At 48.8% G+C, this 24,010-nt stretch overlaps 5 protein-coding genes across 5 annotated transcripts; 2 read left to right on the top strand and 3 right to left on the bottom strand.

Moving 5' to 3' along the window:
- Nucleotides 1–822: 822 nt before the first annotated feature.
- Nucleotides 823–3,174, top strand: LOC120706499 (BSD domain-containing protein 1-like). The gene has a single exon (XM_039991163.1). It carries the CDS (start codon nucleotides 939–941, stop codon nucleotides 2,706–2,708), a length of 1,770 nt encoding a protein of 589 aa, XP_039847097.1. The 5' UTR covers nucleotides 823–938; the 3' UTR covers nucleotides 2,709–3,174.
- A 3,040-nt stretch (nucleotides 3,175–6,214) lies between these two features.
- Nucleotides 6,215–7,688, top strand: LOC120709708 (glutamate--tRNA ligase, cytoplasmic-like). Its single transcript, XM_039995376.1, has 3 exons — nucleotides 6,215–6,496; nucleotides 6,548–6,859; nucleotides 7,312–7,688. Exons 1-3 carry the CDS (start codon nucleotides 6,215–6,217, stop codon nucleotides 7,528–7,530), a joined length of 813 nt encoding a protein of 270 aa, XP_039851310.1. The 3' UTR covers nucleotides 7,531–7,688.
- A 304-nt stretch (nucleotides 7,689–7,992) lies between these two features.
- On the bottom strand, nucleotides 7,993–11,395 carry LOC120706498. The gene is made up of 5 exons (XM_039991162.1): nucleotides 11,110–11,395; nucleotides 10,860–11,003; nucleotides 9,657–9,912; nucleotides 8,978–9,055; nucleotides 7,993–8,352 (listed from the first exon to the last, which is right to left on the bottom strand). Exons 1-5 carry the CDS (start codon nucleotides 11,185–11,187, stop codon nucleotides 8,210–8,212), a joined length of 699 nt encoding a protein of 232 aa, XP_039847096.1. The 5' UTR covers nucleotides 11,188–11,395; the 3' UTR covers nucleotides 7,993–8,209.
- Nucleotides 11,396–14,483: 3,088 nt separating this feature from the next.
- LOC120710536 (phosphatidylinositol 4-kinase gamma 1-like) lies at nucleotides 14,484–16,886 on the bottom strand. Its single transcript, XM_039996198.1, has one exon. The coding sequence runs from the start codon at nucleotides 16,068–16,070 to the stop codon at nucleotides 14,745–14,747; it is 1,326 nt and encodes a 441-aa protein (XP_039852132.1). The 5' UTR covers nucleotides 16,071–16,886; the 3' UTR covers nucleotides 14,484–14,744.
- Nucleotides 16,887–20,937: 4,051 nt separating this feature from the next.
- Nucleotides 20,938–23,637, bottom strand: LOC120706497 (cationic peroxidase 1-like). The gene is made up of 2 exons (XM_039991161.1): nucleotides 23,194–23,637; nucleotides 20,938–21,962 (listed from the first exon to the last, which is right to left on the bottom strand). The coding sequence occupies exons 1-2, from the start codon at nucleotides 23,479–23,481 to the stop codon at nucleotides 21,213–21,215; spliced, it is 1,038 nt and encodes a 345-aa protein (XP_039847095.1). The 5' UTR covers nucleotides 23,482–23,637; the 3' UTR covers nucleotides 20,938–21,212.
- Between the last annotated feature and the right edge of the window lie 373 nt (nucleotides 23,638–24,010).

The following is a 24,010-nucleotide window of genomic DNA, read 5'->3' as shown; positions in this document are numbered from 1 at the left end:
AGAGAGAGAGGTTTCTTTTTTTTGACAAAAGATTCAAATTTAAATTCAAGAGAATTTAAACTCGAGTTGAACAACAATCAATAAAATAATGCATTGCGGCATAAATGCAAAACAAACCAAACATCCTTATTTAATTTAGAAAAATAAACCAATATTTATTTTCTTTTACACTAGATTCTCTGTGAAGAAAACAAATGTTGGCATAATTTTAAAATTATGAGAAAATTATTGTTTCATTTTTAATTTTAATCACATCCTGAAATTCAAAAATTTCAGGGTGTGACATAAGAGTACAACAAAATTTGTCTAAATATATCATATGTTCAATCTATGTATATGGAGTCTAATAAAATTAGATTTTCCATTTTATAATTTTTTTCATTTATTATAACTTTTTAATGATTCGGCCAAAATAAATACAAAAGAAAAGGAGAAAACCCATTGAAAGAAGTAAGATGAGTTCGAGAAGTCCAGTCGAATGATTATATTGTGTAGGGAGGAAACAAGAACTCGGCTAAAATTGAGCTAAAGAGGACTTTAGGAGAGAGAAAAGTTTTTTAGGGAGAGGACAATATCCAACGGTGGATCTAGACCCGCAAGTGGGCAGAAAGCTCCGCTTCCACCGAAACAAACACACAATTGGGGTTGGGCTTCCGCCCACCCGGTCGGGCGGCTGGTCCAGATCGCAGCGCGCCCAACCCACCAGCCAAGCCACCGCCCACTACTCTCTCTGCGTCTGGCCCCCACGTCGCACGGTCCCCCTCGTCATCGTAACGAACAGAGGTATCATTAAAGCACGTGGCGGGGGAGATGGTAAGGCGAAAATTGCTCGCCGTCGGCCGGTGCCCGATTTATCTATCCCCCGAAGCCGCCGCCGCTCCCGCCGCCTCGTCCTCGCCCAGATCCAAATCCGAGCGCCGATCCGCGCGCGCGCGCCCATGAATTTCTTCAGCTCCGTCTTCGCCGCGCCCGCCGAGGAGGAGGGCGAGGGGCAGCGGGAGGGGGAGGAGCAGGGGGAGGGCAGGCGAGAGCCGGCGGCCGAGCAGTCGGGCGGGGGCTGGATTTTCGGTGGGCTCATCGACACGCTCAAGGAGGAGATCGAGGAGCAGCGGAGAGTGAATGAGTCGGCCGCCGCCGCGGAGGAGGAGGAGGAGGAGGCCCAGCGGGGGGCCGAGGGGGAGGCTGGCTCCGGCGGCGGGTGGATCTTCGGCGGGCTGATCCAGACGCTCGCGGAGGAGATCGAGGCGCAGCGGAAGGAGCAGGAGGCCATTGCAGCCGCCGCGGCGGAGGGGGAGCGCGAGCGGGGAGCCGAGGCTGATGCGGCAGTCACACCGGAGGAGGAGGAGGGGGAGGGTTCTGGCGGCGGGTGGAGCTTCGGCGGCCTGATCAAGACGCTCGCGGAGGAGATTGAGGCGCAGAGGAACGAGCAGGGGTCTGCCGCCGAGCCGGCGGATGAGGAGGGAGAGCGGGGAGCTGATGCTGAAGCGGCGGCGGCGGATGGGGAGGAGGGCCCAGAAGGCGGGTGGAGCTTCGAGGGCCTGGTGAAGACGTTCGCTTCGCGGTCGGAGACGGTGCTGGGAGGCTACCGCCGGGACCTCCAGGACCTCGGCTCGGGGCTCCGCCTCGAGACAGCCGCGCTCCGGGCCGCCGCCGCGCGCGCAGCCTCGGCGCTTCCCGGCGCGCTGGAGGCCGGCGCGTCCGCCGCCTCGGACAGGCTCGAGTCCGTCGGCCAGGCCGTCGACGACCTCGGTGCCGCCGCCGCCGGCCTCCTCTCGCATGCCAACGAGGCCCTCCGGTCCGCCGAAGCTGACGGCGAGGATGGTGACGGTGCTTCCCGTCCCTCTGACGGCTCAGCTTCTGGTGCTTCCTGGCGTGCCTCCCTGCCATCCAAGAAGTATACCAGGCTCGAGGCTCAGGTCTTGGCACTGCGGGCTGATCCCGCCACGTTCACTGAGGAGCCTGAGGACTCCGAGGGCTTTGCCAGATGGAATAGCTCGTTCTCGGTTGAGGAGACGAGGGAGCAGATAGAGGGAGTGCTCCGAGAAAGCCCTGGATTAGAGAGCTTTGTGGAGAGGCTTGTGCCGTCAGTTGTGGATTATGAGACATTCTGGTCCCGGTATTTCTTTGCAGTCGATAAGCTCAGGCAGGCTGAGGATGTCCGCACTAAACTCGTGAGCAGGGCAATGTCGAAGGAGGAGGATGAAGAGCTCAGTTGGGATGTCGATGATGACGATGAAGAAGAGACAAATTCCAGTGATCACAAAGAAGGCACAAACTCCATGGTAGATAAGAAAGAGGAGCAAACAGCAGAGCCTGTTAACCATGAAACAGAGGGCAATGGGAAACAAGAAGCAGCGGTTGAAAATGATTCAACAAAAGATAAGGAGGTAGCTTTGGCAGCAGCAATGGACGGTAATGGTGAATCCAGTGTTGAAACGTTGACACCAAAATTGAGCGATGGAGCGGGACCTGGAGAGAAGACTGAAGCTGGTGACTCGTCTAAGGAGAGTGATTTTTCAGTGGTGTCTCGACCATCAGTGGAGGAGGAAGATCTTAGCTGGGAGGAGATTGAGGATGTCGGCGACCAAGATGAGAAGAAGAAAGGGTCCAGCGCACAGTCAAGCTCTGCTAACAAAGTGGAGGATCTCCGAAAACGTCTTACTTCCATGGAAGATGATGAGGACCTAAGTTGGGATGTTGATGAGTAGGAAGAACCAGAGCAATCCTGGATTGAGTGGTTTGATGGCCGAACTTCAATAGTTTTGCCACTTTAAGCATGAATTGGATCTGCATGGTGCCATACTGCCATAAATGTGGTTCGATGAATTGGCATATGATGTGAATATTGTGATGGTACACCAGTGATTCAAATTCGGTGGGGACTGTATGTTTGATTAGCCCCCTGGCAAGAACTTTATAGAATTGTAGTGTTTTTGTTAGTGCTGGTACTTTGCTTCCACTTAGTATCCATTTGTTGCTAGTCGAATGTACCACTTTTGTGTTTGAATATGACACAATCAGATCATTTGCATAAGTGTACTCATAGATTCGCATAGTATAAACATTAAATTGTGAAACTATTCATCCAGGGGGACTGTAGTTCATTAAGAATACTGTGGAGGTGGATATGTAGTTTCTGTATACTTAACAGTATTAACACATGAAGTTCCCAGATTGTCATGCAGGTCCTTTGGTCGGCTTCTTCTCAACTTAAAAGTGTTTGTGCGGAAGGCCATCACGGAATATGGTTTATTTCAATAAAATCGGTTTCCTGTTGTATGGCTATCTACCTTTCCAGTCGATGCATCGCTTTAAAACTGTAGTAGATTTTGTAGTTAGTTGTATTAGTGATCTGTATATTTTCTTTCAGCAAGGTAGTATATGTCGATTCTGTTATATTGATATGTGATTCATAAATCTCTCTATCCATGAAACAAGCACCTTGCTGTGGTTGTTCGTTCAAAAAAATATAAATGATTCATAAAAATGAACTTTTTCATTGGCAATTGGAAACGATCGAGTCTTTGGAATCTCCAGTTATGTTACTGTTCTATGGTTATCTAGCTTTCCAGTTGATTGAATGAACTCTGTAAAATTGCATTAGATTTTAGGGTGAGTTGAACGAGTGACTTGCATGTATTATATGTTTATATGCAATTCGGAAGAGTAATTTCATTTCCATTTGACCATGGGAAACCATAGAAAATAGAATTTATTTCTGGTTATCTCAGTTCCCTGTTAAGTTCAATAGTCGACGAGCCAACTATGGTGCTAACAATGTGCGGCACACCGTAATGGCGTAATGTACTTGATGCCAGAAATCAAACAAAATCAAAGGCAGCAAGACTGACATTGGGGTAAAGACTTAGGCTATACTCCCTCTATTTCAAATTATAATTCGTTTGACTTTGTTGATCTTAAATTTAACCACTCGTCTTATTCGAAAATTTGTTCCAAACATCACTTCTTTTGTTGTGTCTTACTTTATTAATAAAAGTCCTTCAAAAATAACTTATGTTTGACTATATTTGCACACATTTTTTTAAATAAGATTAATGATCAAACTTGGAATAATAAAGTTAAAAGAATTATAATTTGGAACGGGAGAGTAATTCCTAAGTCGATCCGTTGCTTTCCACTTTTCCTTTTCTTCGCCCATTGATTTTAATCTGTTGGCTGGAATAATTTAAATTTGACTATATTTGCCCAAATTTTTTAAATAAGATGAGTGGTTAAACTTGGAATAAGAAAGTTAAATGAATTATAATTTGTAACAGAGGAGTAATTCCTAAGTCGATCTGTTGCTTTCCACTTTTGCTTTTCTTCGCCCATTGATTTGGAATCTGTTGGCAATTTAGTCAGAGATTTAACAAAACCAGCAACTTCGTTCGGAATTCGCTTCAAATTTAATGCATGGATTTGGACTAATATAGGACGAACAACAGCCTCTTTTTCTTTTTTATTTTTATCTTTACCTATTTCTAAAGAGTGGATCGTTTCTGCGGTATATTGACTTTTGGTCCATCTTTAGACGCCGACACGTGAGTCCCACTACACATTAATTCTCACAAATCGCACCTCTTTAGTCCTTCCACAGGTTGGGCAAGTCCGATTCCACCTCCATGGGACTTCCGCAGCTGACAACGATACTTGAACGTAGCTCCGCCACTGATTCTTGGCATCTCGAACCTTTTTAGTTGGCTATAGTATTTCAATTGCTGACATTGTAGTATGATCAAATATTGCAGGTGATTTTCTTGCTTCTTTAATCAGTTCTGTTACTTATCTCCTAAATACGCCACTCTTTTTTTAGGAACTGGTCAACGATGGGAAAAGTCTGAGAAGGTCCAAGAAATATCAAAACCTTATTCGCTGGTTCAACAGCATAGCTGTAGACTATGCGGGTACGCTAGATGAAGTAGTAGCAGGTTATGTTGAGAAAAGAGGAATAGGAAAATCTCCTGCACCAAGTCTGCAAGAAAAGTTGCATGATTTGAAGATGAACACCTCAGGTCCTGAAATAGATCTGCCAGGTGCAAAAGTCGGGGAGGTTTGTGTTCGCTTTGCCCCAGAGCCTAGTGGGTATCTCCACATTGGTCACGCAAAGGCTGGGCTGTTGAACAAGTACTTGCAGAGCGATACAAAGGCCGTCTGATAGTTCGCTTTGATGACACCAATCCTTCCAAAGAAAGCAATGAGTTTGTGGAGAACATCCTGGAAGATATTGATACAATGGGAATCAAGTATGATACAGTTACATACACATTGGATTATTTTCCAAAGGAAGAAGTCCATTTTTGACCATCTAACTTTTATCTCAGTTTGGTTTTGGCCATCGAACTCCAAAACCGGTTATCTTTGCCATCGAACTATCAAAACTGTTCAAATTTGACCATCGGGGCTGTTTTGATGGGTGGTTTTAATTTTTTTATTTACAATTAAGTCCTTAGATCTTAAAATGATTATTACTTTTTGTTCGTACCTCTGATTTAGGTCATTCTTGCGGTCACGCGTTCGTAATGGTGAGCTTTATCTTTTAAAATGTTCTTTATACTATTTTATCACTATTTGTTATATTATTCTTATATTGTTGTGTAAAAACAACAATATAATAAAAATAAAACAAATAGTTACAAAATAATATAAACAATATTTTAAAAGATAAAACTTATCGTTATGAACGCATGACCACAAAAATCACTTAAATCGGAGATACTTTCCATTTTAAGATCTATCTTAAAATAATTACTATTTTTTCTCGTATCTCCGATTTAAGTGATTTTTGTGGCCATGTGTTCGTAACGATAAGTTTTATCTTTTAAAATATTATTTATATTATTTTGTAACTATTTGTTTTATTTTTATTATATTATTGTTTTTACACAACAACATAAGAATAATATAACAAATAGTAATAAAATAGTATAAAGAATATTTTAAAAGATAAAGCTCACCGTTACGAATACGTGACCACAAGAATGACCTAAATCGGAGGTACGGACAAAAAGTAATAATCATTTTAAGATCTAAGGACTTAATTGTAAATAAAAAAAACTGAAACCACCCATCAAAGCAGCCCCGATGGTCAAATTTGAACGGTTTTGATAGTTCGATGGCAAAAATAACTGGTTTTGGAGTTCGATGGCCAAAACCAAACTGAGGCAAAAGTTGGATGGTCAAAAATGGACTTCTTCCTTTTCCAAAGCTAATGGAAATGGTCGAAAGTCTGATTAAGCAGGGTAAGGCATATGTTGATGACACACCAAAGCAGCAAATGAAAGATGAGAGAGCGGCCGGCACACAATCAAAACGTAGAAATAATACTGTTGAGGAAAATCTGTCATTGTGGAGAGAGATGATTAACGGAACTGAAATTGGCATGCAGTGCTATGTACGAGGTAAGCTTGACATGCAGGATCCTAACAAGGCACTCCGGGATCCTGTTTACTACCGCTGCAACACTGATCCTCATCATCGTGTTGGTTCAAAATACAAGGTATACCCAACATATGATTTTGCTTCACAAGCAGAAATATGTGGGTGCTAGAAAATCTTACCAAGGCATAAGAAATATGAGGGTGCTGGAAACAAGGCTACAACTTTCACAAGCAGAATTTGGTTAGAGTATGCTGATGCAACAGTCCTAATCACCGGTCAGGAAGTCACTTTGATGGATTGGGGCAACACCATCATTAAAGAAATCAAGACAGAGAATGGAATAATTACTCAACTGGTTGGTGAACTCCATCTTGAGGGGTCAGTGAAGTTGACCAAGCTGAAGCTAACTTGGCTGCCTGATATTGAAGACCTCGTATCTCTATCTTTGGTCGAATTTGACTACCTAATTACAAAGAAAAAGGTAATAAACAAGAACCACATTCCTATACTGATTTTCTAGCTATTTTGTATGTTGAAGAACAGATTCGGGTCCCCAACTTATTTTCCGTCAGCAGTTCAATATTTCATATGAACTGAATGGTCATAAAACTCAATATGGGTATCTCTACCTGCATCTAATTCATTATTTTGTTTGTTGAAGAACAAGCCCAAGTGCTGAACTCTTTCCTCAACAGCTCAATATTTGTTTTGAACTGAATGGTATACAGTACTCAGAAATCTTAAACTCTTTTAGCAAAGTTGGCAATTTACTCAAATTTCATTCAGTATTTTTTGTCATGGTTAGAAAAGCAATCGGGTGGAGCGAAGGTTTCTTGAATGAATAATCTCTTTCATCAATCCATTTACGATGTTTATTCTATGGTTAGTATCATAAAATTTAATGTTAAATCCTATTTTCGGGCTTCCTTGCAGTTGGAAAAGGATGATGACTTTGTTAAATTTATTAATCCTTGCACACGCCGAGAAACTTCGGCTCTTGGAGACCCAAACATGAGGAACCTCAAACAGGGAGAGATCATACAGCTTGAAAGGAAAGGGTACTACCGATGCGATGTTCCATTTATTCGGCCATCCAAACCCATTGTTCTTTTTGCAATACCAGATGGCCAACAGCAGCCCCCAGCAAACTAGGAGTCCAGTATGATTTCTGGAGCACATGAATTACACGATACAGTTTGTTAGATTTCTGGACATCGTTGCTCGAATTACGTTGTTATTCAAGAATCTTGTAATGACCAAATCTTGGAAGTCAGAATGTGTGAGATTTCAGTGTCGACTTTTATGCTTTCCTTTGCATGCTTGTCTGCCAACTGCTGATAGTTTGAACTGTTGAGTGGATTTTATGCAATCAATCCTCGTTGTGACAATTATGTATGACGACGTTGCTGAGAGTTACAAAATATCTCATTGTCTTAGCTCCACATTTGAGGTTATGATTCACGGTACGTGGTGATGCCGTTTCAGTGCAAAACGAACATATTTTCCAGCTTTTGAAAAAAGTAAAAATAATAATAATAATCGTATTTTGCATTTCCCGATCTGTTCCAACCAGTTACTACGAACTTTAAACTTGTGTGAGATACAAATTACCAGTGCTATAAAGACTGCAAACTTTATGAAATGAAATTGAACGCAGAGCAACCCAGGCCTACATCAAAACTGCCAACATCAAATTTGATAACATTAACATGAGAAGTACAGGGGGGGAAGGAAAGAAAGAAAGACAGCAATAGTTGGTGCAGCCGAGTTCTTGTAACTGCTACATTTATGGAACCAAAACGAAGATAAAAGGGCCATCAATGTGTAAATCTCACTTCTTCAGACTACCCTCAAGACGTTCAATGGCAGCACCAACACGGCTTTGATTTCCTTTCCCCTCTGTCAAATCAGATGACGGTTTTGAATTAGCAATCTCAAGGTTGGCCTTTTCTGCGAGCTTCAACTGTACCCAACCTGTAGATGAATGGGCAAACAACCATTGGAAACTAGCAACAGATTTTGCTGGGTTAAAGCAATGTACAGCGACTGAGTAGTCAGTAAAAACCAGGACCTACAAAACAAAGTTTGTGCGACTGGCTCTCCTACTGTATGCATACATTTCCAATACAAACAGTGTTTTCAATTCTTGAACATTCTAACATCTTCTATAATAATCTATAATAAAGAAACAGTTATTTGCTGCCACATGAAAAGGGAATGGTCTATTGGAAGATGGGCACATCACACAAATGCCCACATCACATGTTGAGGTAGTTCCTAATTGCCACACCAGTAGGCTGAGCTGAAGAACCACATACTAAAGGTTGCCTACCAAGTACCACATAACTAGCATTAGCTAACAGATCAAAATGAAATTTAAGTACATTAAGGGTTTTCTGAAATGTGGAGTAAGGCAGTTAACATGGATGCTAATGCAATCATTTCACTAGCAGGGTTCAATGCGTTCTATCACTGTCACGGAGCACTAGATGGCTAGGACATCTATGAATATTATCATTGGGCTCATTGTTAAGGAAGTAAGCTAACAAAAAAAAATTAGTGCAGAGACGTGCTTGAGTTCATGATGAGATGAAAATACCAAGGGGAAAGCAGATTCCAGCACCAAGAGCAGATCCAACCAATACATTCCTTGCACGCCACATCATTGAACCTGGCACTGAAGATGCACAAACATCAGTTCCACTGAATATACCATCCCAAATTAGTACTGATCATTTGCATGGTAGAGTGAGAGTAAATACATAACACAATAAGATCATTCATTTACGCTCGCCGATACAATACTCGCTGAGATAATACAGAGGCCAATTTTTATGAACTTCTTACTCTGTTTAACTAATATTTCATAAAAAATAAATGTCTTCGTAGACACAAACTAAATTAAAACTATATTGCAATGTCTATTCTAAGCTAGGCATTAGCTAGCCATAGAAGACCTCCAAAGGCAGAAACATAATAAGACAAATAAAATAGACCGAGGATTTGACATGAGACCAAATCAGGAATCTTTTATTAAATAAACACATGATTAAATATCAACAAGTTCTACGCTACTTTTCATTTGATTATACTTTTTAACATAATTGATATTACCTTTGAATTTTTACATATTTCATAAGACTACTCCAAATCAAACAGTGTCAAATCTGAAGTTCTGAACTATGGGCAATATTTCTTTATGTGACTAAAATCATCGGTTCTTTAATTAAGTCTGATCACATAATACAGCCCAAGACTGAATATGGTGAGAGGCGTACATATAAGCCCAAAAGCAGCTGCAGTAGCAGAGCCAGCTCCAGCAATATTGAAGACATCGTGAACCCCACGAGTATCAATAAGAAGGTTCTGTATGCCAAAGAACGTCGCAGTAAACATCCCAAGTCGAGCACCACCGACAAGTGAGCCTTTCGCAACCCGGATGAACCTTTTCTCCATTGCGTCTCTCATCAATCTATACTGTTCACGCTTGTCTGGGGTACTTCCCATCTTCAGCATCACCTCTGCATCCTTGCTCTGTGACAATATATGATACATGCATTGTTGTCAGAGAAGACATTTATCCCCTAAAGAATGCTCCCAAATCTGGGAAGAAAGAACAAATAGGAATATTTCCCAGCTTAAAGTAGAGACAGAAGTAAGGTTGTATGTATGATGTATCTATCAAAATTCTGGAAGTACTGAACTGTTGGCATAATTTCCACTTATTTGGATCCTACATTATTCAGGTCGAACCAACTAAGAAATGGGAGACCATATGACCCTGGTATGGTCTAGGAACAGTGAAGGAGCCAACCAGAGGCAATGCCCTTTAGACATCTCTTTCTAGCTCTCAAAGCCAAGTCTCGTGCATGAGTAAAGATGCTATAGCTCAAGAACTACTCTCAGCCATGCATTTTTTTTCCCTCTTGGGCTTGTCTTTAGGCTATCTTCCCTGCCTTTTAATTGGCTCACTTATCAGTTGAATTTATCTTTAATTCGCCTGAAGCCTTCTCTGCTGTACAACTTTTGTTAAGACGGGACTTTCGAAATAGAAGATCAATCCTAATCGATTGCTAGAAAATCTACATTGAAGGGGATACTTATAAACTTTACAATTGATGCAACCATGTATGATTTCAATGCGGAAGCATTAGCTGGTATATTCCTTTTAGAAGACGGAAATAGTTCCAGCCCATGAAACAATTGGCTAGTACTTGACTTGTATGTTGTGTTTTCCTCAACAATTGACCTTTTTTTTTGGGAACCTCAACAATTGACCTTATAAGTTATTATAACAACATGGTATTTTCCCCATGCTGTTATGTGAATGAATGCTTTGCAACCGACCCCGTGCGTCTCTATGTGAATTACCAGGTTCGTTATAGCAACATGCTTCCACTTTATCATTCCATCAATCGCGAGCTAGCACAGAGTCGTAAAAGCAAGAGCGGCAGGGAGACTAGAGTACAGTCGCCACTTACGACAGAGGCGGAGGCCTCCTTGCTCCCGCCGTAGAGTAGCCCCGCGAAGACCCCAACGAGGGTGGCCGTACCCCAGTTCACCGTCCCGACCGCCGAACGCTTCGAGGACGAGCCGCCCGCCGCCTCCCCCTGTGCCTCGGACCCCTGTATCATCCATCCCCAGTCAAACACGCCAGAAGGGGAAGATAAAACAGAATAAATTAGGCGTCCACGAGCATCAGAATTAGAAGAGAGAAGCAGCGTGGCGGACCGTGGGGTCGGGGGAAGCCGGAGGAGGCCCAGGCGGCGGCGCCGCAGGCTCGGCTGGAGGAGACTCCGAGGCGGGCATAGCGACCGGACGCGAGGTGGCGGGGCTGTAGAACAAGAAAGGGAGAGGTAAATTGGCGAGGCACGGATGTTTAGGCGACGGGCGGCCCCGGCGGCGGGGCGTCGCGGCGGCGAGATCGCCGGTGGGCGGCGGAGGCAAACGGAATGGGAGGAAGTGGAGGAGCAATTTTTTTTTTAGATCAAAGTGGAGGAGCAAATGGGGCAGGGAGAGGACGGGGCGTGGCCCGTGTGGCGGTGTGGGTTTTGCTTGTGGGCTGGGCTTGACTCGTACGTGTTGTGGGCCTGCAAAGCAGCGTGCATACAGGTTAGAAAAAAGTCCTTTTTATTTTATCTCCCTCAACTTTGGACTGAATCTGTTTTTTCTCCCTAAACAATAAAACCGTCCAATCAGCCTCCTTGAATTCCAAAAACCGTTCACTGGATCTCCTTGAGCGGGTTTGAGGGCGCTTTTTCTATTTTTATTTTAATTGAATCTTTGAAAAATTATAGTAAATCACAAAAAATTATAAAATAGAAAATCCAATTTTGTTGGATTCCACATGAGTAGATATACATAATGAACATATTATATGTTCTACTTTAGTACAATTTTTTTGATGTATCTTTAGATATATATACTTTTCTGTAATTCATTTATAGCTACAGTTTTCGTCGTCCAATTATTGTGAAATTTTTCTGGTGGCCTAATCATTATATGATTGAGCAGCAGTAAAAATTTTATGATTATTGGATCATGTATGACTGAGTTATAGATTTATCTATAGATTCGTCTAGATTTTTCTATAGATTTATCAAGTTTATATAGATAAATATATGGATCAGTCAAATATTATCTAATAATTATAAAATTTTAACTATAGCTGAATCATATAATGATTAGTCCATCATAAAAATTTCACCATAATTGGACGACAAAACTGTAGCTATAAATTAATTACAGGAAAGTATATATCTAAACAACAAAAAATCATACTAAAGTATACCATATAATATGTTCACTGTGTATATCTACTCATGTGGAGTCCAACAAAATTAAATTTTCTATTTTATAATTTCTTTGTGATTTACTATAATTTTTCAAAATTCAATTAAAATAAATATAAAAGAAAAATAGAAAAATCGCCCTCAAACCCGCTCAAGAAGGTCCTGTGAACGGTTTTCGGAATTCAAGGAGACTGGTTGGACGGTTTCATTGTTCAGGGAGGAAAAACAGATTCAGTCTAAAGTTGAGGGAGGCAAAAAAAAAGATTTTTTTTCTACAGGTTAACTCGGAAATAATACAGGTCGCGGGCTGTGGGTGTCTGTCGACCTATCGCAGAAGGCCCACGCGCAGGCAGCAGCCCAACAGGAGAGGCCCAGCGCAGATAGCTTTTGTCCGCGTGCATTGGCTCAGAGCCTCACGCGCACGCACAGGTTGTGTCCCATGATGTGACAGGACCGCAACAGTCTCCCACCTGGAGCTTTGCGTAAACCTATATTAAAAAAAGCTACAGTTTGTGAACCGATTATATTCAAATTCATTTGCATTATTATAATTTGGAAAAATTGGATATGTACCATTAAAAGATCCAAAAGTTAAATATATACCATCGTGACCCACATGTCATTGACTCATATGAGCCCCACATGTCAGTGAGATAACGATGATATATATTTAATTTTGGGATCTTTTAATGGTACAGATCCAAATTTCCCATTATAATTTTTATGATGGGATCTTCGAAACTAGACACACACATATAACTTTTGTGCTGGATGAAGTTTGTTTTGAAATAATTTTATTTTGTCCGAGAACAATGTTTTCAGAACATATTTTTATTCTAAGAATAATTTCTGTTTTTATGGAACATTTGTATTTCTTATTAAGATCAACTTTTTTTAAAATATTGTTCTAGAACAAATTTTCTTAGAACAATTTTCTATTTTTTAAGTTGGAATAATTGTTCTTGGTTTCAAATAAAATTGTTCCAACCAGCATAAACAATTGTTCCAACTAAAAATAGATGATTGTGCACACAACAGGACAGTTATCCTTACGAACTAGCTACCCAAGGCGTGCTTGCGGAATTATGAATAGGCCAGAACTGTAGGCCCAACAAGCTGACGAAGAAATAAATTATGGAGACGGAAAACGCCTCTGTGACCGAACGCATTGAGGTCACGCGCGTTGCTCCTAGTAGCGCCAGGCTAACTCCGGCTTAAGTTTTTTTAAAAAAAATCTGAAATGGCACATCGAACAAAGAAGTCAGGTCACGAACACTCAATGATCCAAAAGCAATCTAAAAAAATCTTAATGATTCGAAAGGAAAAGCAAACAAAAAACAGCATGAGATTCACAAAAACCGGTATCTTCCTCGCCACCATGAGCATCAACCTGATCGATCAGGATGCATCTTTATTTTAAAATATAATTCCTCTCTATATCAAAATATAAGACATTTAAATTTGGCAAAATTCAATTTTTTAAAATTGATCTAGGTTATAGGGGAAAAAATTCACCAACATCTACAATATTACATTACATCCACCATGAATGTATAAAGTAGTGTATTTTTTAGTATTACAGATGTTAAAATAGATTTCTATGAAGCCGGTCAAAGTTTGACTTATGATAAAATTAAGACGTCATAATTTATATAACGCAGGGAGTAATAATTTTCATAAACTTATAAAGAATTCTTAAGGAAAATTTGCCCAACCACGTGCTAGGGATGCAAGTCTTATTTGTTTTGGGTGATTGGGTTGCCTCAAAACTCATTTAATTGAATTGATAATCCGAATTTGAAAGCAAGTGTGTGGGATAAAAATGAGCTATCTAACCAACCCATTACTATCCTCTGGTGCCACCATTTGCATTGAGTCATAAAAAAACGCGACCTGCGAGGGGCAAGCTGCCCCCGGCATTGCATGTAAGATGGGTGACGGGCCAGCGGATGATCCAATTAAGAAAATAACAGGATTGTTATAAGTGCAAATGGAGAGAGAGAGAGAGAGAAGTCGCAAGCCCTTGCCGCCTCAAACACAAAGTTACGTACAACTTCTAAACTTTCTTCCTTGTAGACTCCATCAGTAGCTCCCTCCATATATTTCAAAAGGTAAGTTTACATTTCTATGTCCTTTCTAAAGTAACCCCGTCGAAAAGCACAGGTTTTTATTCTGTGCGACCGTATATGTGTGGGAAAAAAATCCACACCAGATCGAACTACGCTAGATACATACATTTTCGCTGTACTTCCCGTACGTGTATAGATAAATGGTTTAAAACTCAAATTAAAAAGAAAAACACGCCTGCCTGGGGAAGAGTCGTTGTTGCATTGCTCGACACGTCAGCGTCTTTGTGAAGGGTGGGTGGGGTGTTCCAGGGCTGCACCCAACAGCATGCCACCGTACAAGCTCTGGATCGTCTCCTCATACTCGGCCTCCTCGTCGTACCCTACGCAGACACAAAGGCTTCCAGAGACACGGTAGCTAGTGCGTGCGCGTACAAGCTCGGTGCTGGAAATGGTGGTACGGTGCTAGTAGACTAGTAGTACGGTGCGGTCAGCTGCCTTCGATCGATCAGGGTGAGGTCGTCGTCGTCGTCCCCGGTGCCGGCAGTGGTGCAGCGCACTTCTTGGCCTCGAACGCTGCCGCCAGCAGCTGCTCGAACGTCTCCAGGAACGCCGCCCACTCCGCGGAGCTCAGGTCGCCGAACGACACGTGCTTCCGCCCGCCGGAGGAGGCCGCGCCCTCGTCGACGCCGTCGCCGTCGGGTGGAGGGCACGGGAGGACGACGGAGTCGTGGGCCTGCCTGCACAGCGCCTCGAGGGTGCTCAGCCCCTCCTCCTGCGCCACGAACTCGCGGGTCATCATGTCGCCGATGTCGGCGAGGCAGAGCCCCGCCGCGGCCGCGCGCTTGAGGAAGATGGTGCAGAGGGTGAGGATCCGGATGGCGGGCTCCCTGAGGGACGGCAGCTCGGCGCGGAGCGTCTCGGCGTCCTCGAACGGGTCCAGCGACGCGACGTACGCCAGCTCGTCGTCGGAGAAGGGCAGCGAGGCCTGCGGCCAGTGCAGCCACTCGAAGTAGGGGTCGTCCAGCTGCTCCGGCAGGCAGAGGCCGTGGTCGATCGGCACGAGGTCGAGCGGCGGCGGAGGCGTGGACGACGCGCCGCGGCTGCTCGGCGGGTTCTTGACGAGGATGTTGCCCGCGTGGCGGTCGATGTTGAGGAGGCGGACGTCGAGGATGCCGACGCGGTGCACGGACGCCACCGAGAACTGCGACGGGCCCAACTCGCCGGCGTCGTACTCGTGCGCCACGAAGCGCTGGATCGACGCCATGGCCGCCGGCATCGCGGGGCGCGAGATCCTGATCAGCGCGGTCGGCTCCACGCTGGCGAAGCCGCCGTGGTCGAGGAGGAAGGCGGCGACCTCCCGCAGCACGGCCTGGCTCTCGTACCCGCCGCTCCCCGGCGGTCCCGCGGCGTCGTCGAGCTGCTTGATGACGGCGACGTGCTCGCCGCCGCGGCTGCCGGTGAGCAGCAGCGCCCCGCCGAGGCCGCCCTGCGCGGGGACGAGCCGCGTCCCGGACGCGATGGCGGCCGCGGCCTCCGCGATGAGCTCGCGCACGCCGCGGGCGTGGCGGCCCGCCACGATCTCCACGCGCTGCACCTTGCCCTCGGAGCGGTCCGCCGCGTGCTCCGCGCCGGCGGGCGCGACGGTCGTGAAGCACGGGGACGACTGGCTCCGGCGCCGCGGGGACAGGCCGGTGTGGCCAGCGCCGCCGTGCTCCCGGTGGTCCCTGTCGAGCCGCGGGCTGTCCAGCTGCGCGACGGAGTGGAGGCGGCAGTGCCGGCCCCGCACGTCGGGTGGGTCGACGTCGTGGAAGTGGCCGACCGCGATCGCCATCCTGGCTAACGAGCGGCGGTTGCCTCCGGCGCCAGTGCCGGCCGGTGGCGCCGGGCGGTAGCCGGTGGCAGGGCGGCTAGCTGCCTCGCAGTTTCCATGCCACTCAATGAGATCGCACAATTCACAAACAGCAACAAGATTGTAAGCCGACTGACACCCATACCTTGGCTTGTGTGTTTGGCTTGTTAGAAGTTAGAACAGCATGTCAGTGGAGAGGTACCTAGCTACATCCAGAGCGATAAGTCAGTAGCAGCCGTCGCAGCAGCTCAGCGACGACGTCGGCGGCGGCGGCACGGCGGCGGCGGCGGGGGCAGGCTCAGGCATGGATCGAGGCTCGGTGGCGTGGAATGCAAGACTTCAAATGTGGCGCGGGGCGTGGTGTGGAGAACCGATCTAGCAGAGATGATAGAAGGCAGGGAGATCCAAGGGCGCGCGCTGCAACTGCAAGCCCCTCCCCGGCGGCCGCCCGCCCGCCGCGCGCCGCCGCCCAGCCGACCCTCCTTTTGTGTTTTTTTTTTCCTAGTTTAGATACGGACGAGTCAATAATGTGGCTGTGTTCTTCTCCGTCCCGCGCCCTTCTAATCTCTTCTTCCCCTTCCCTCCGCGCGCGCGGCTGGGAGGAAGGAAAGGAAGGAGAAGAGGGAAGATCGGAGGAGCAGCAGCGACGACTGTCTAATTTCGCAGCCGGGGAGGGGCCCCCGGTGTAGATATAGGTCGGGGGCGGCGGTGGCCTCCGTCGCCGTCGCCGCTCCGCCAGGAGGCTAAATTTGGCCGTCCCCTCCGCCGCGTCCGTGCATGGCCACGCCCGAGCGCCGCGCTGCGCGTGCCCAGCCGCTGGTCCGTTCCTCGCGAGGAGGGCCGTGCATGTGGCGACCGGCGAGCCGAGCTTTGTGGGAGACGGGAGGTAAGCTTGCCGTTCCAGTTCCTTGGATTTGCTCGGGCGATTCGCACGAAGAAATCAGTTGATGGCTTGATCATCTTGATCGCTGCAGCAATTGCTTGCTCCTTTTGCTTGTGGTTTCTCGCGCGAATTCGCGCCTGCGGCTGAAGATGACAGAGAGGCCCAGAGTGCGTGGCTGTCAGCCCATTTACAGCCCGCATGGTCGCATGGATAGTAAACAGCCCACGTTCAACAAAGCCATTTGATGACGATTTCTGTTTTGTTGTCGCCATTTTCTTTTTTATTAGTAGACTACAGGGTTTCTCATGAACTAGGATTTCAAATCCAACTAAAAATATTACGACTATTTATTTTTAAAAATGTTTTCCTAATACCTATTGATACATTTCCTACACGTGCAACTTTGTAAAAAGACGTGGCACAATATTTGCGAATTCAACTCACTAATACTTATGAAAAAACATATGCCCTCTATTTTTAAATATGTGATCTTAGCTTAACATCATATATTAAAAATGGCTAATTAGAATATCATAACGATACATATTTAAAAATGGAAGAAGTATTTAACATTTCCATAATGTCCATTGGAATGTCGTATTGAATATGTTGAAATGAAATATGTTAGCCTCTTAATTTCAGAGTGCCTCGCTGAAAACACTATTTTGATCGAATCAAAGTCACATGACAAGTGCAATATCACTGAGACCAAATTGAGATGTGTATTAGTCTACTCTATATGTGTAACGCCGTGATCGTTGGGCGTGCATTGTGTTGATGATATGTTTGAAGTGCGTGATCGTTGGGCATGAGATTGACAATTACTGGAAGAGAGAATAATAGGAAGTGACATCGGCATTGTTGTTGTTGAAATACTTCCTCTGTTCCAAATTATAATTTGTTTGATTTTTTAACTTCAAATTTGATCACTCGTCTTTTTCAAAAAAATGAAAAAATAATTAAATTTAAATTATTCTTGAAGAATTTTTATTAATAAAGCAACCCACAACAAAAAGAAATGATATTTTGTATAAATTTTTGAATAATAAAAGTGGTTAAATTTAGAGTAAAAAAGTTAAACAAATAATAATTTGAAACGGCTATAGTAGTTTTTAATACTTTTAGTTACCCCATCCGGTTGCCACCTCCAGTCTCAAGTTATATCCATGATGAAGGTTCCAAGCGCTGTCGTGTTACGTAGTGGATATTGCATGAAACATGATGTTAATGTTGCGGTCGAATGGAATATTAGAATCATTTCTGTACATTTTTTTAATATTGCAAGTGTAGATATCTGATATTTGAACTATTATTTATTAAAATATTGAGACGGATAGTCTGATGGAAATTTTTTTATCAAACCTCTGGACGCTAGCTGTGCTGAAATAAAATCCTTCCCTGGAGCGACTCGAGGAGAGAGTTTTTTTTTTTTGGAACGAACGCGCGCGCGTGCGCGCGCGCGCGAGAGAGTTTTCACGTTGAGGTCGGCCCGCTTGTTTGCCTCTGCCGGCTGCCGCTGGCACGGAGGGCAACCGAACCGTCCCTCCCCCGATCGGTCGCGATTCGCAACAGCTGTCGAGCGCCGAAGTGTCGAGCACTCCAAGGCACGCCGCCGCCGCGGCGGCCGCGACCCGCGAACAGGGCGCCGGCTGGCCGGCATAAACGCGCCCCCCATGTGCCCCCTCCGGCCCTCCTCCCCCCACGCGCCGAGAGCGACGGCTCGCGCCAACGGCCAACGGAGCGAACGAACCCGCGCGCGGCGGGGGCACGCTCCCTCACGCGGTCACGCAAGCGCGGTCGCGTCGCGGGGCGGCGGAGTGGCTCCCAACCTGGCGAAAGCGACCGCCGCCGTGGCCGGGGGCCCGGGGCCCGTCCGCTAGACGTGAAGCGTGCTCGTGCCTACCTGATGCCTCGCTAGCTACTAGTCCTGTAGCATCATCAGACTAAAGAGCCAGATTAAAGAGTGATCGTGTTAGCTGGTGCGGGTGATGGGGACGCGTCCTAAACCAAGAACTGCCCAACAGAACGGGCTAGCCAGCCTAGCTTTCGCGACGCGGACGCCGGGAAAACAATGGATTCACTGCTGATCCGGTCCTTGGGGGCACGACCGCACGACGGCCTCTCTCGTAGGCTCTCCTGCGTCGCTGCGCGCGAGCTGGACACGCCTGCTGTTTCTAATCCTAACATGGTGCTACACGCAGGTTATGATCGATCGCATAGGCGCATAGCCCATCATGGTGTCGTGTCTTTTTTTTTTTGAAACGACATGGTTAATTGGAATCCCACTTGCATGCCGATGCAACACTGATATATATAGGGCAGAATTGAAGTGGGTGTAGCATTAACCGATAATCTTCATTAACAGTGGCCGCGCCTGACCGGGACATCCGTCCATGAAGAGCCGCCGATGAACTGCTAAATCATTCCTATCGATCTGCTAAGCAGCCTCGACGAATTCAGGTAATCGCCCACCGCTACCAGCCTCTAGCCTCACCATTTCCTGCTAAGCAACGCTGCTGGGTGCTGAGCTAAGCCAGTCGCGGAAGGAAGAGGGGCTGCCACTAATCGACGAGTTTTGTTAGTAGTTAATGGCCTACTGTACACGGCTGCACGGGCACGACAAGACCGCCGCTGTGTTCTTATCCCGAGACCCCCGTGGCGCGCTGGAGCAGTGGCCTCACCGGGAGATCCAACACCGGAACATGGGGCGCGCGCGCGCGCGCTGGCCAGTGGCCACTCACCCGCCGCTCGCCAGCAGCCGCCGCCGGCCTGCCTGCCTCATGCTCTGCCCGCGGTCACGGGCGCGCGCTACTACCTGTGCCCGTCGGCGGCATCTATCCGGCAACATGGCCTTGACAGGCCGCGCGCGGCGCCCTGATTGCTCCGATCCGACGCGGAGAACGGGGCCTACCGCCCCGGCCGGCGAGGCGGCGAGCCATACAAAAATGGGCCGCGGGGCACGGCTATCTCGAGCTGTCGGCGGTCGGCCACACGGCCGGTGGTCCGCCCGACGCCGCCGGCTCGCGACCCGAGAAAATGTGCGGGGGGAGGGAGGAGGACAGGAATCTCTGAGGCCGCTGTCCTCTGCAGCTCTGCATCTTGGCGCAAAGGACAAGCAGTCTCGATCTGATGAGCTGGGGCGGTAGAGAAATGGGGGGGAATGTCGTGGAGAACTGACTCGTCGTCGTAGAGTAGAGTAGATCGGTGTCTCATCCTTGAGCCTCGCGCGCCGGCAACGCCGCGCCTTTTCCTTTTTGGCAGCGTAGCGTAGCTCAAGGCTTGAAGCTTACGCACTGGCGCAAAATTTTCACGTGAAAAAAGTTCTCGTGACAGCGCAGCAGCACTAGCTCGCTCGCTCTCTCCTCTCTCTCTCTGAGCTGAACCCGACGAGCTCGTATAGAGCCGTATCCTGCGTCACAGGCTCACAGTTCAGCGAATGGTCACGCCGCATTTGGACAAGGCGCCTCGATCAGATTGGCGCGCCACCACCGGCCAGTTCGCATGCCTGCATTGGATAAGCCCCGACCGACCGGGCGTCCTCGTCTACTCTATCCAATTTGCCAAACCTGAAGCCCGTCCATTCTTCTACTTCTACCGACGTGGCTGATGTCCTCCACTCAACTAGTACTGGTGTACGCAGACGTAGCATTCAAACGCCACCCGCGCGCGCGAGGAGAACGTATCCACCGGGGATTTTTTTTAAAAAAAAATCTTGCGAGGCCGGGCCATTCGTGTGCCGTGCCAGAGGTGGGGTTCGGCGCGGCGGCAGGCAGCTCGTGGTGGGATTTTGGTGGGGGCGATTAGTAGTGGGATCAGTGCTGGAATGGTGGCGCACCGATGCGCAAATCCCCAAGATGGATCGATCGCTAGTGGTCGAGTGGATCAGTGGTCACGGATTTATAAATGTATAATTATATAAACCCCCAAATCGCTTAAACTTTGCAGTGGATTCTCACGCGCGCTCGGTTCACGAACCAGCAGTCGATCACCATTGCCAAGACCACGAGCAGCGAGCGATCTTAATTTTTTTCTTACACTTTGCAAGACAACCGAGCACATGACAAACCAATGGACCTTGGGAGGATCGAGCTGATCAATCGCCGGCGCGGAACGGAATATATTGATCCGCGCCGACCGGTCGTTGTAACGAGAGGAAGAGGAGGAAGGCAGGCAGGCAGGAGAAACCAAAAGGAATCACTGAGAAGGAGGGGAGGAGGAGCTCGCCGGCGGCGGGCGGCCGATCAGGAGCTGTTAACCTGGCGGCACTGCTTCCTGATCTGGCCGCTGGTGCCGGTGAGCACCTCGACGCGGCCCATCTTCTTCATGGACATGGAGAAGGCGGCGTAGAACTTGATGGGGTTGGTGAGGTCCTGCACCATCTGCGCGGCGGCGGCGTTCTGCGTGAGCGCGGCGTCGGAGGCGAGCGTCCCCTGCTTGTTGAGCACGTTGGTGAAGTAGCTGCTGTCGAACTTGAGCGCCGTGCCGCCGTCGAGGCTGACGGTGCCGGGCGCGGCCGCGGAGGGGCACGACGACATGAGCGCCCGGGCGTAGGCGGCGTTCAGCAGCGGGTCGACGCTGGTGGCGTTCCCCTGGTACAGCCGCGGCGTGACGCTGGAGCAGCTGGCGACGCCGATGGTGTGCGCGCCGGAGAGCGCGACGAGGTCCGTGAGGTTGAGCCCGCGGTTCTGGAAGCTCTGGAGGAGGCCCACGAAGCCCGCGAACGGGGACGGCAGCGCGCCCGTGTTGGACGCCAGCGACACGGTGCCGTCGCGGCGGCCGGTCTCCACCTGCCACAGCGACGCCCTGAACTGGTACGAGACGGCGTCGCGCGCCGCCAGGGCGAGGATGTCGGCGCAGGACACGACGCCCGGGCACGCCTGCTCCACCTGCGCCTTGATGGCGTCGATCACCTCGTAGCCGCCCACCGACTGGTTCGGCCCCGCCGTCTTCTCGCTCTGCGCGTTGTCCAGCAGGATCGACGCGTCGCACCCCTGCACGCACGCGCACACTCGTGAGATCGATGCCGGTAGAGGCCAGTCACGAGCCCGGAGCCCCGGAGCTCGGGCACATCCATTCACAGGTTCACAGACGCCAGGGACACAGCATGGCCATGGCGAGCGATGACAAGGACAGGTCGCCGGCACGCGCGCACGACGCGTCGCGGTCGCCCACCAGCTGCTGGCCAGATGGGGTTTGAAAATCTGACGGGCGGGCGGGCGGGCGGGCGGGCAAGGGTCCAAGGCGAGCGACCGCCGTACGGGGCGCGGCAGCCTTGCTAGCTGTCGCACCGGAGTGCGGACGGGGGGGCATGGCATTGGCATGGGGCGTGGACAGCAGGTGAGCAGCAGGGCTCCCTCCGGCCCGGTGCGCATGTGAGCGGGCGGGGGGCCGGGTGGGGAAGATGACAAGATTCGCTTTGCTCCCCTTGCACTCGCGCTGCTCTCGTCCCGTGCGACCCTGAAAATTTCCACCCGGATTGCGTGCGTCGCCAACCGGGGGAAAGGAAAGGAGCCAAGCCAGAGCCAGGGGAGCCGTAATGCTTACGTATACGGCGGCCAAAGCCGCGGAACACGAGGAGAAGAGAGACTAGTTGAATACTGCTATTCTGAGATACGATCTGCCTGTCCTCGGTAAAACTGACAAAAGGGTGCTGGTGCTCACTCTGCTGAAAGCCCCCGAAAAAGAGAGGAGGAAAAACTACTGGCAATGGCAACTGGAAAGGGCGCGGTACGTACCAACCCTCCCGCGGTAAAAATCTGCCTGCCAACTTTAAAAAAAAAAAAAATTCTGCCTGCCGGCAGGATCTGTACGGGGCATGTATGCGAAGCTCTACTGGCTACTACTGCTGTATTTGGGTGGCCAGCCGGCGCCTGGCCTGAATCTGCATGGGTGGTTCCTGACCAGGCCAGAGAGCGGGGGAGACTCTTGCGGATCAATGCGGTTGGAGATGCGGAATTCCTGGAGCCTGGAGGAAGAAGAAGCCGAGCGCCGAGCGGGCAAGCAAGCAGGCAGGCGTTTCTGGAAGAGAACGCCGCGCCGTGCCGTGCAGACAGAGTAAATGCGCAGCGCAGGCCAACCAGCTAGCAGAAATGATTCATCTATCCTACCGCACCGACGGCTGGCTGACGGGCATGATTGGGGAGGCGAGGCGAATAATGGATGGACGAGCGATTGAGGGAGGGAGAGGGCGGAGGCAGGAGGGAGGGAGGGAGCGGCACGGACCTTGACGAAGCAGTCGTGGAAGTGGAGGCGGAGAAGGCGGGCGGGGAGCGCGGGGTTGGCGGCGACCTGCGCCCAGGTGACGCTGCGGACGATGGAGTCCACGCTGGGGCAGCTCTTCTGGTAGAAGTTGTAGGCCAGCCCCGGGTTGGTCTCGAGCAGCCCCGCCCGCGCGGGCGCCACTAAATGGCCCAGGACCACGGCCACACACCACCACCACGCCGCCGCGGCGACACCGCCGCCTCGCCACCGCGACCCCCCTGCTGCCTCTGCCTGCTGCCTCCCCACCATCTCCACCGGCCCCCTCCTCTCTCCTCTTAACTGAGCGCGCGAGCCTCCGCAGGCCAGCAGTGATCTTGCAGGGGGGGAGAGGGAGAGACGGGGAGTGGAGGAGCAGCCGGGAACGGGGCTCGCGAGTGTTTGGTGATGACAGTGTCATTAACGGGCGGCTCGGGGGCCGCCATTTATAGCCGCGCCGGCTAGTCCCGAAACTCCAACCCCCGTCCGTCGGGTGCCGCTGCCGCCTAGCCTGCGCGTCCCGAGCGGCAGCTTTGCGCGAAAGCAAAGTGGTGCGAAGCAAATGGCTCGCTCGGTCGCGCAGCCAGCCAAGCCAGCCCGGGCAGCACAGTGATGCGGCCGGGTCTCGCTAGCTGTGCCTTGACAACACCCCAACTTGCGTGCTTTGTTTATGGTTTGGGTTGGAAGCGCGCCATGATCTGTCCGTATCAGGCACAATTAAAGGACGACGGCACAAACGGGGGCGCTGTAGAGGGGTTAACTGGCTCGGCGGTGTCCCCTTCGACGATGCGTGATGACTGCC

Source organism: Panicum virgatum, chromosome 5K (assembly GCF_016808335.1).
Source record: "Panicum virgatum strain AP13 chromosome 5K, P.virgatum_v5, whole genome shotgun sequence".
NCBI lineage: Eukaryota > Viridiplantae > Streptophyta > Magnoliopsida > Poales > Poaceae > Panicum > Panicum virgatum.
This window is presented reverse-complemented; position numbering and strand designations above follow the sequence as displayed.

What these genes read in the sequence shown, in the direction of transcription:
- LOC120706499 (XM_039991163.1), top strand. Translation starts at nt 939, where the DNA reads ATGAATTTCTTCAGCTCCGTCTTCGCCGCGCCCGCCGAGGAGGAGGGC.
- LOC120709708 (XM_039995376.1), top strand. Translation starts at nt 6,215, where the DNA reads ATGGTCGAAAGTCTGATTAAGCAGGGTAAGGCATATGTTGATGACACA. An exon ending in GTGTTGGTTCAAAATACAAG is followed by an intron (nt 6,497 to 6,547) that starts GTATACCCAACA and finishes TGTGGGTGCTAG; the next exon opens with AAAATCTTACCAAGGCATAA. An exon ending in ACCTAATTACAAAGAAAAAG is followed by an intron (nt 6,860 to 7,311) that starts GTAATAAACAAG and finishes GCTTCCTTGCAG; the next exon opens with TTGGAAAAGGATGATGACTT.
- LOC120706498 (XM_039991162.1), bottom strand. Translation starts at nt 11,187, where the DNA reads ATGCCCGCCTCGGAGTCTCCTCCAGCCGAGCCTGCGGCGCCGCCGCCT. An exon ending in CGGCTTCCCCCGACCCCACG is followed by an intron (nt 11,004 to 11,109) that starts GTCCGCCACGCT and finishes TGGATGATACAG; the next exon opens with GGGTCCGAGGCACAGGGGGA. An exon ending in AGCTGCTTTTGGGCTTATAT is followed by an intron (nt 9,056 to 9,656) that starts GTACGCCTCTCA and finishes GTGCATCTTCAG; the next exon opens with TGCCAGGTTCAATGATGTGG.
- LOC120710536 (XM_039996198.1), bottom strand. Translation starts at nt 16,070, where the DNA reads ATGGCGATCGCGGTCGGCCACTTCCACGACGTCGACCCACCCGACGTG.
- LOC120706497 (XM_039991161.1), bottom strand. Translation starts at nt 23,481, where the DNA reads ATGGTGGGGAGGCAGCAGGCAGAGGCAGCAGGGGGGTCGCGGTGGCGA. An exon ending in TCCACGACTGCTTCGTCAAG is followed by an intron (nt 21,963 to 23,193) that starts GTCCGTGCCGCT and finishes GCGTGCGTGCAG; the next exon opens with GGGTGCGACGCGTCGATCCT.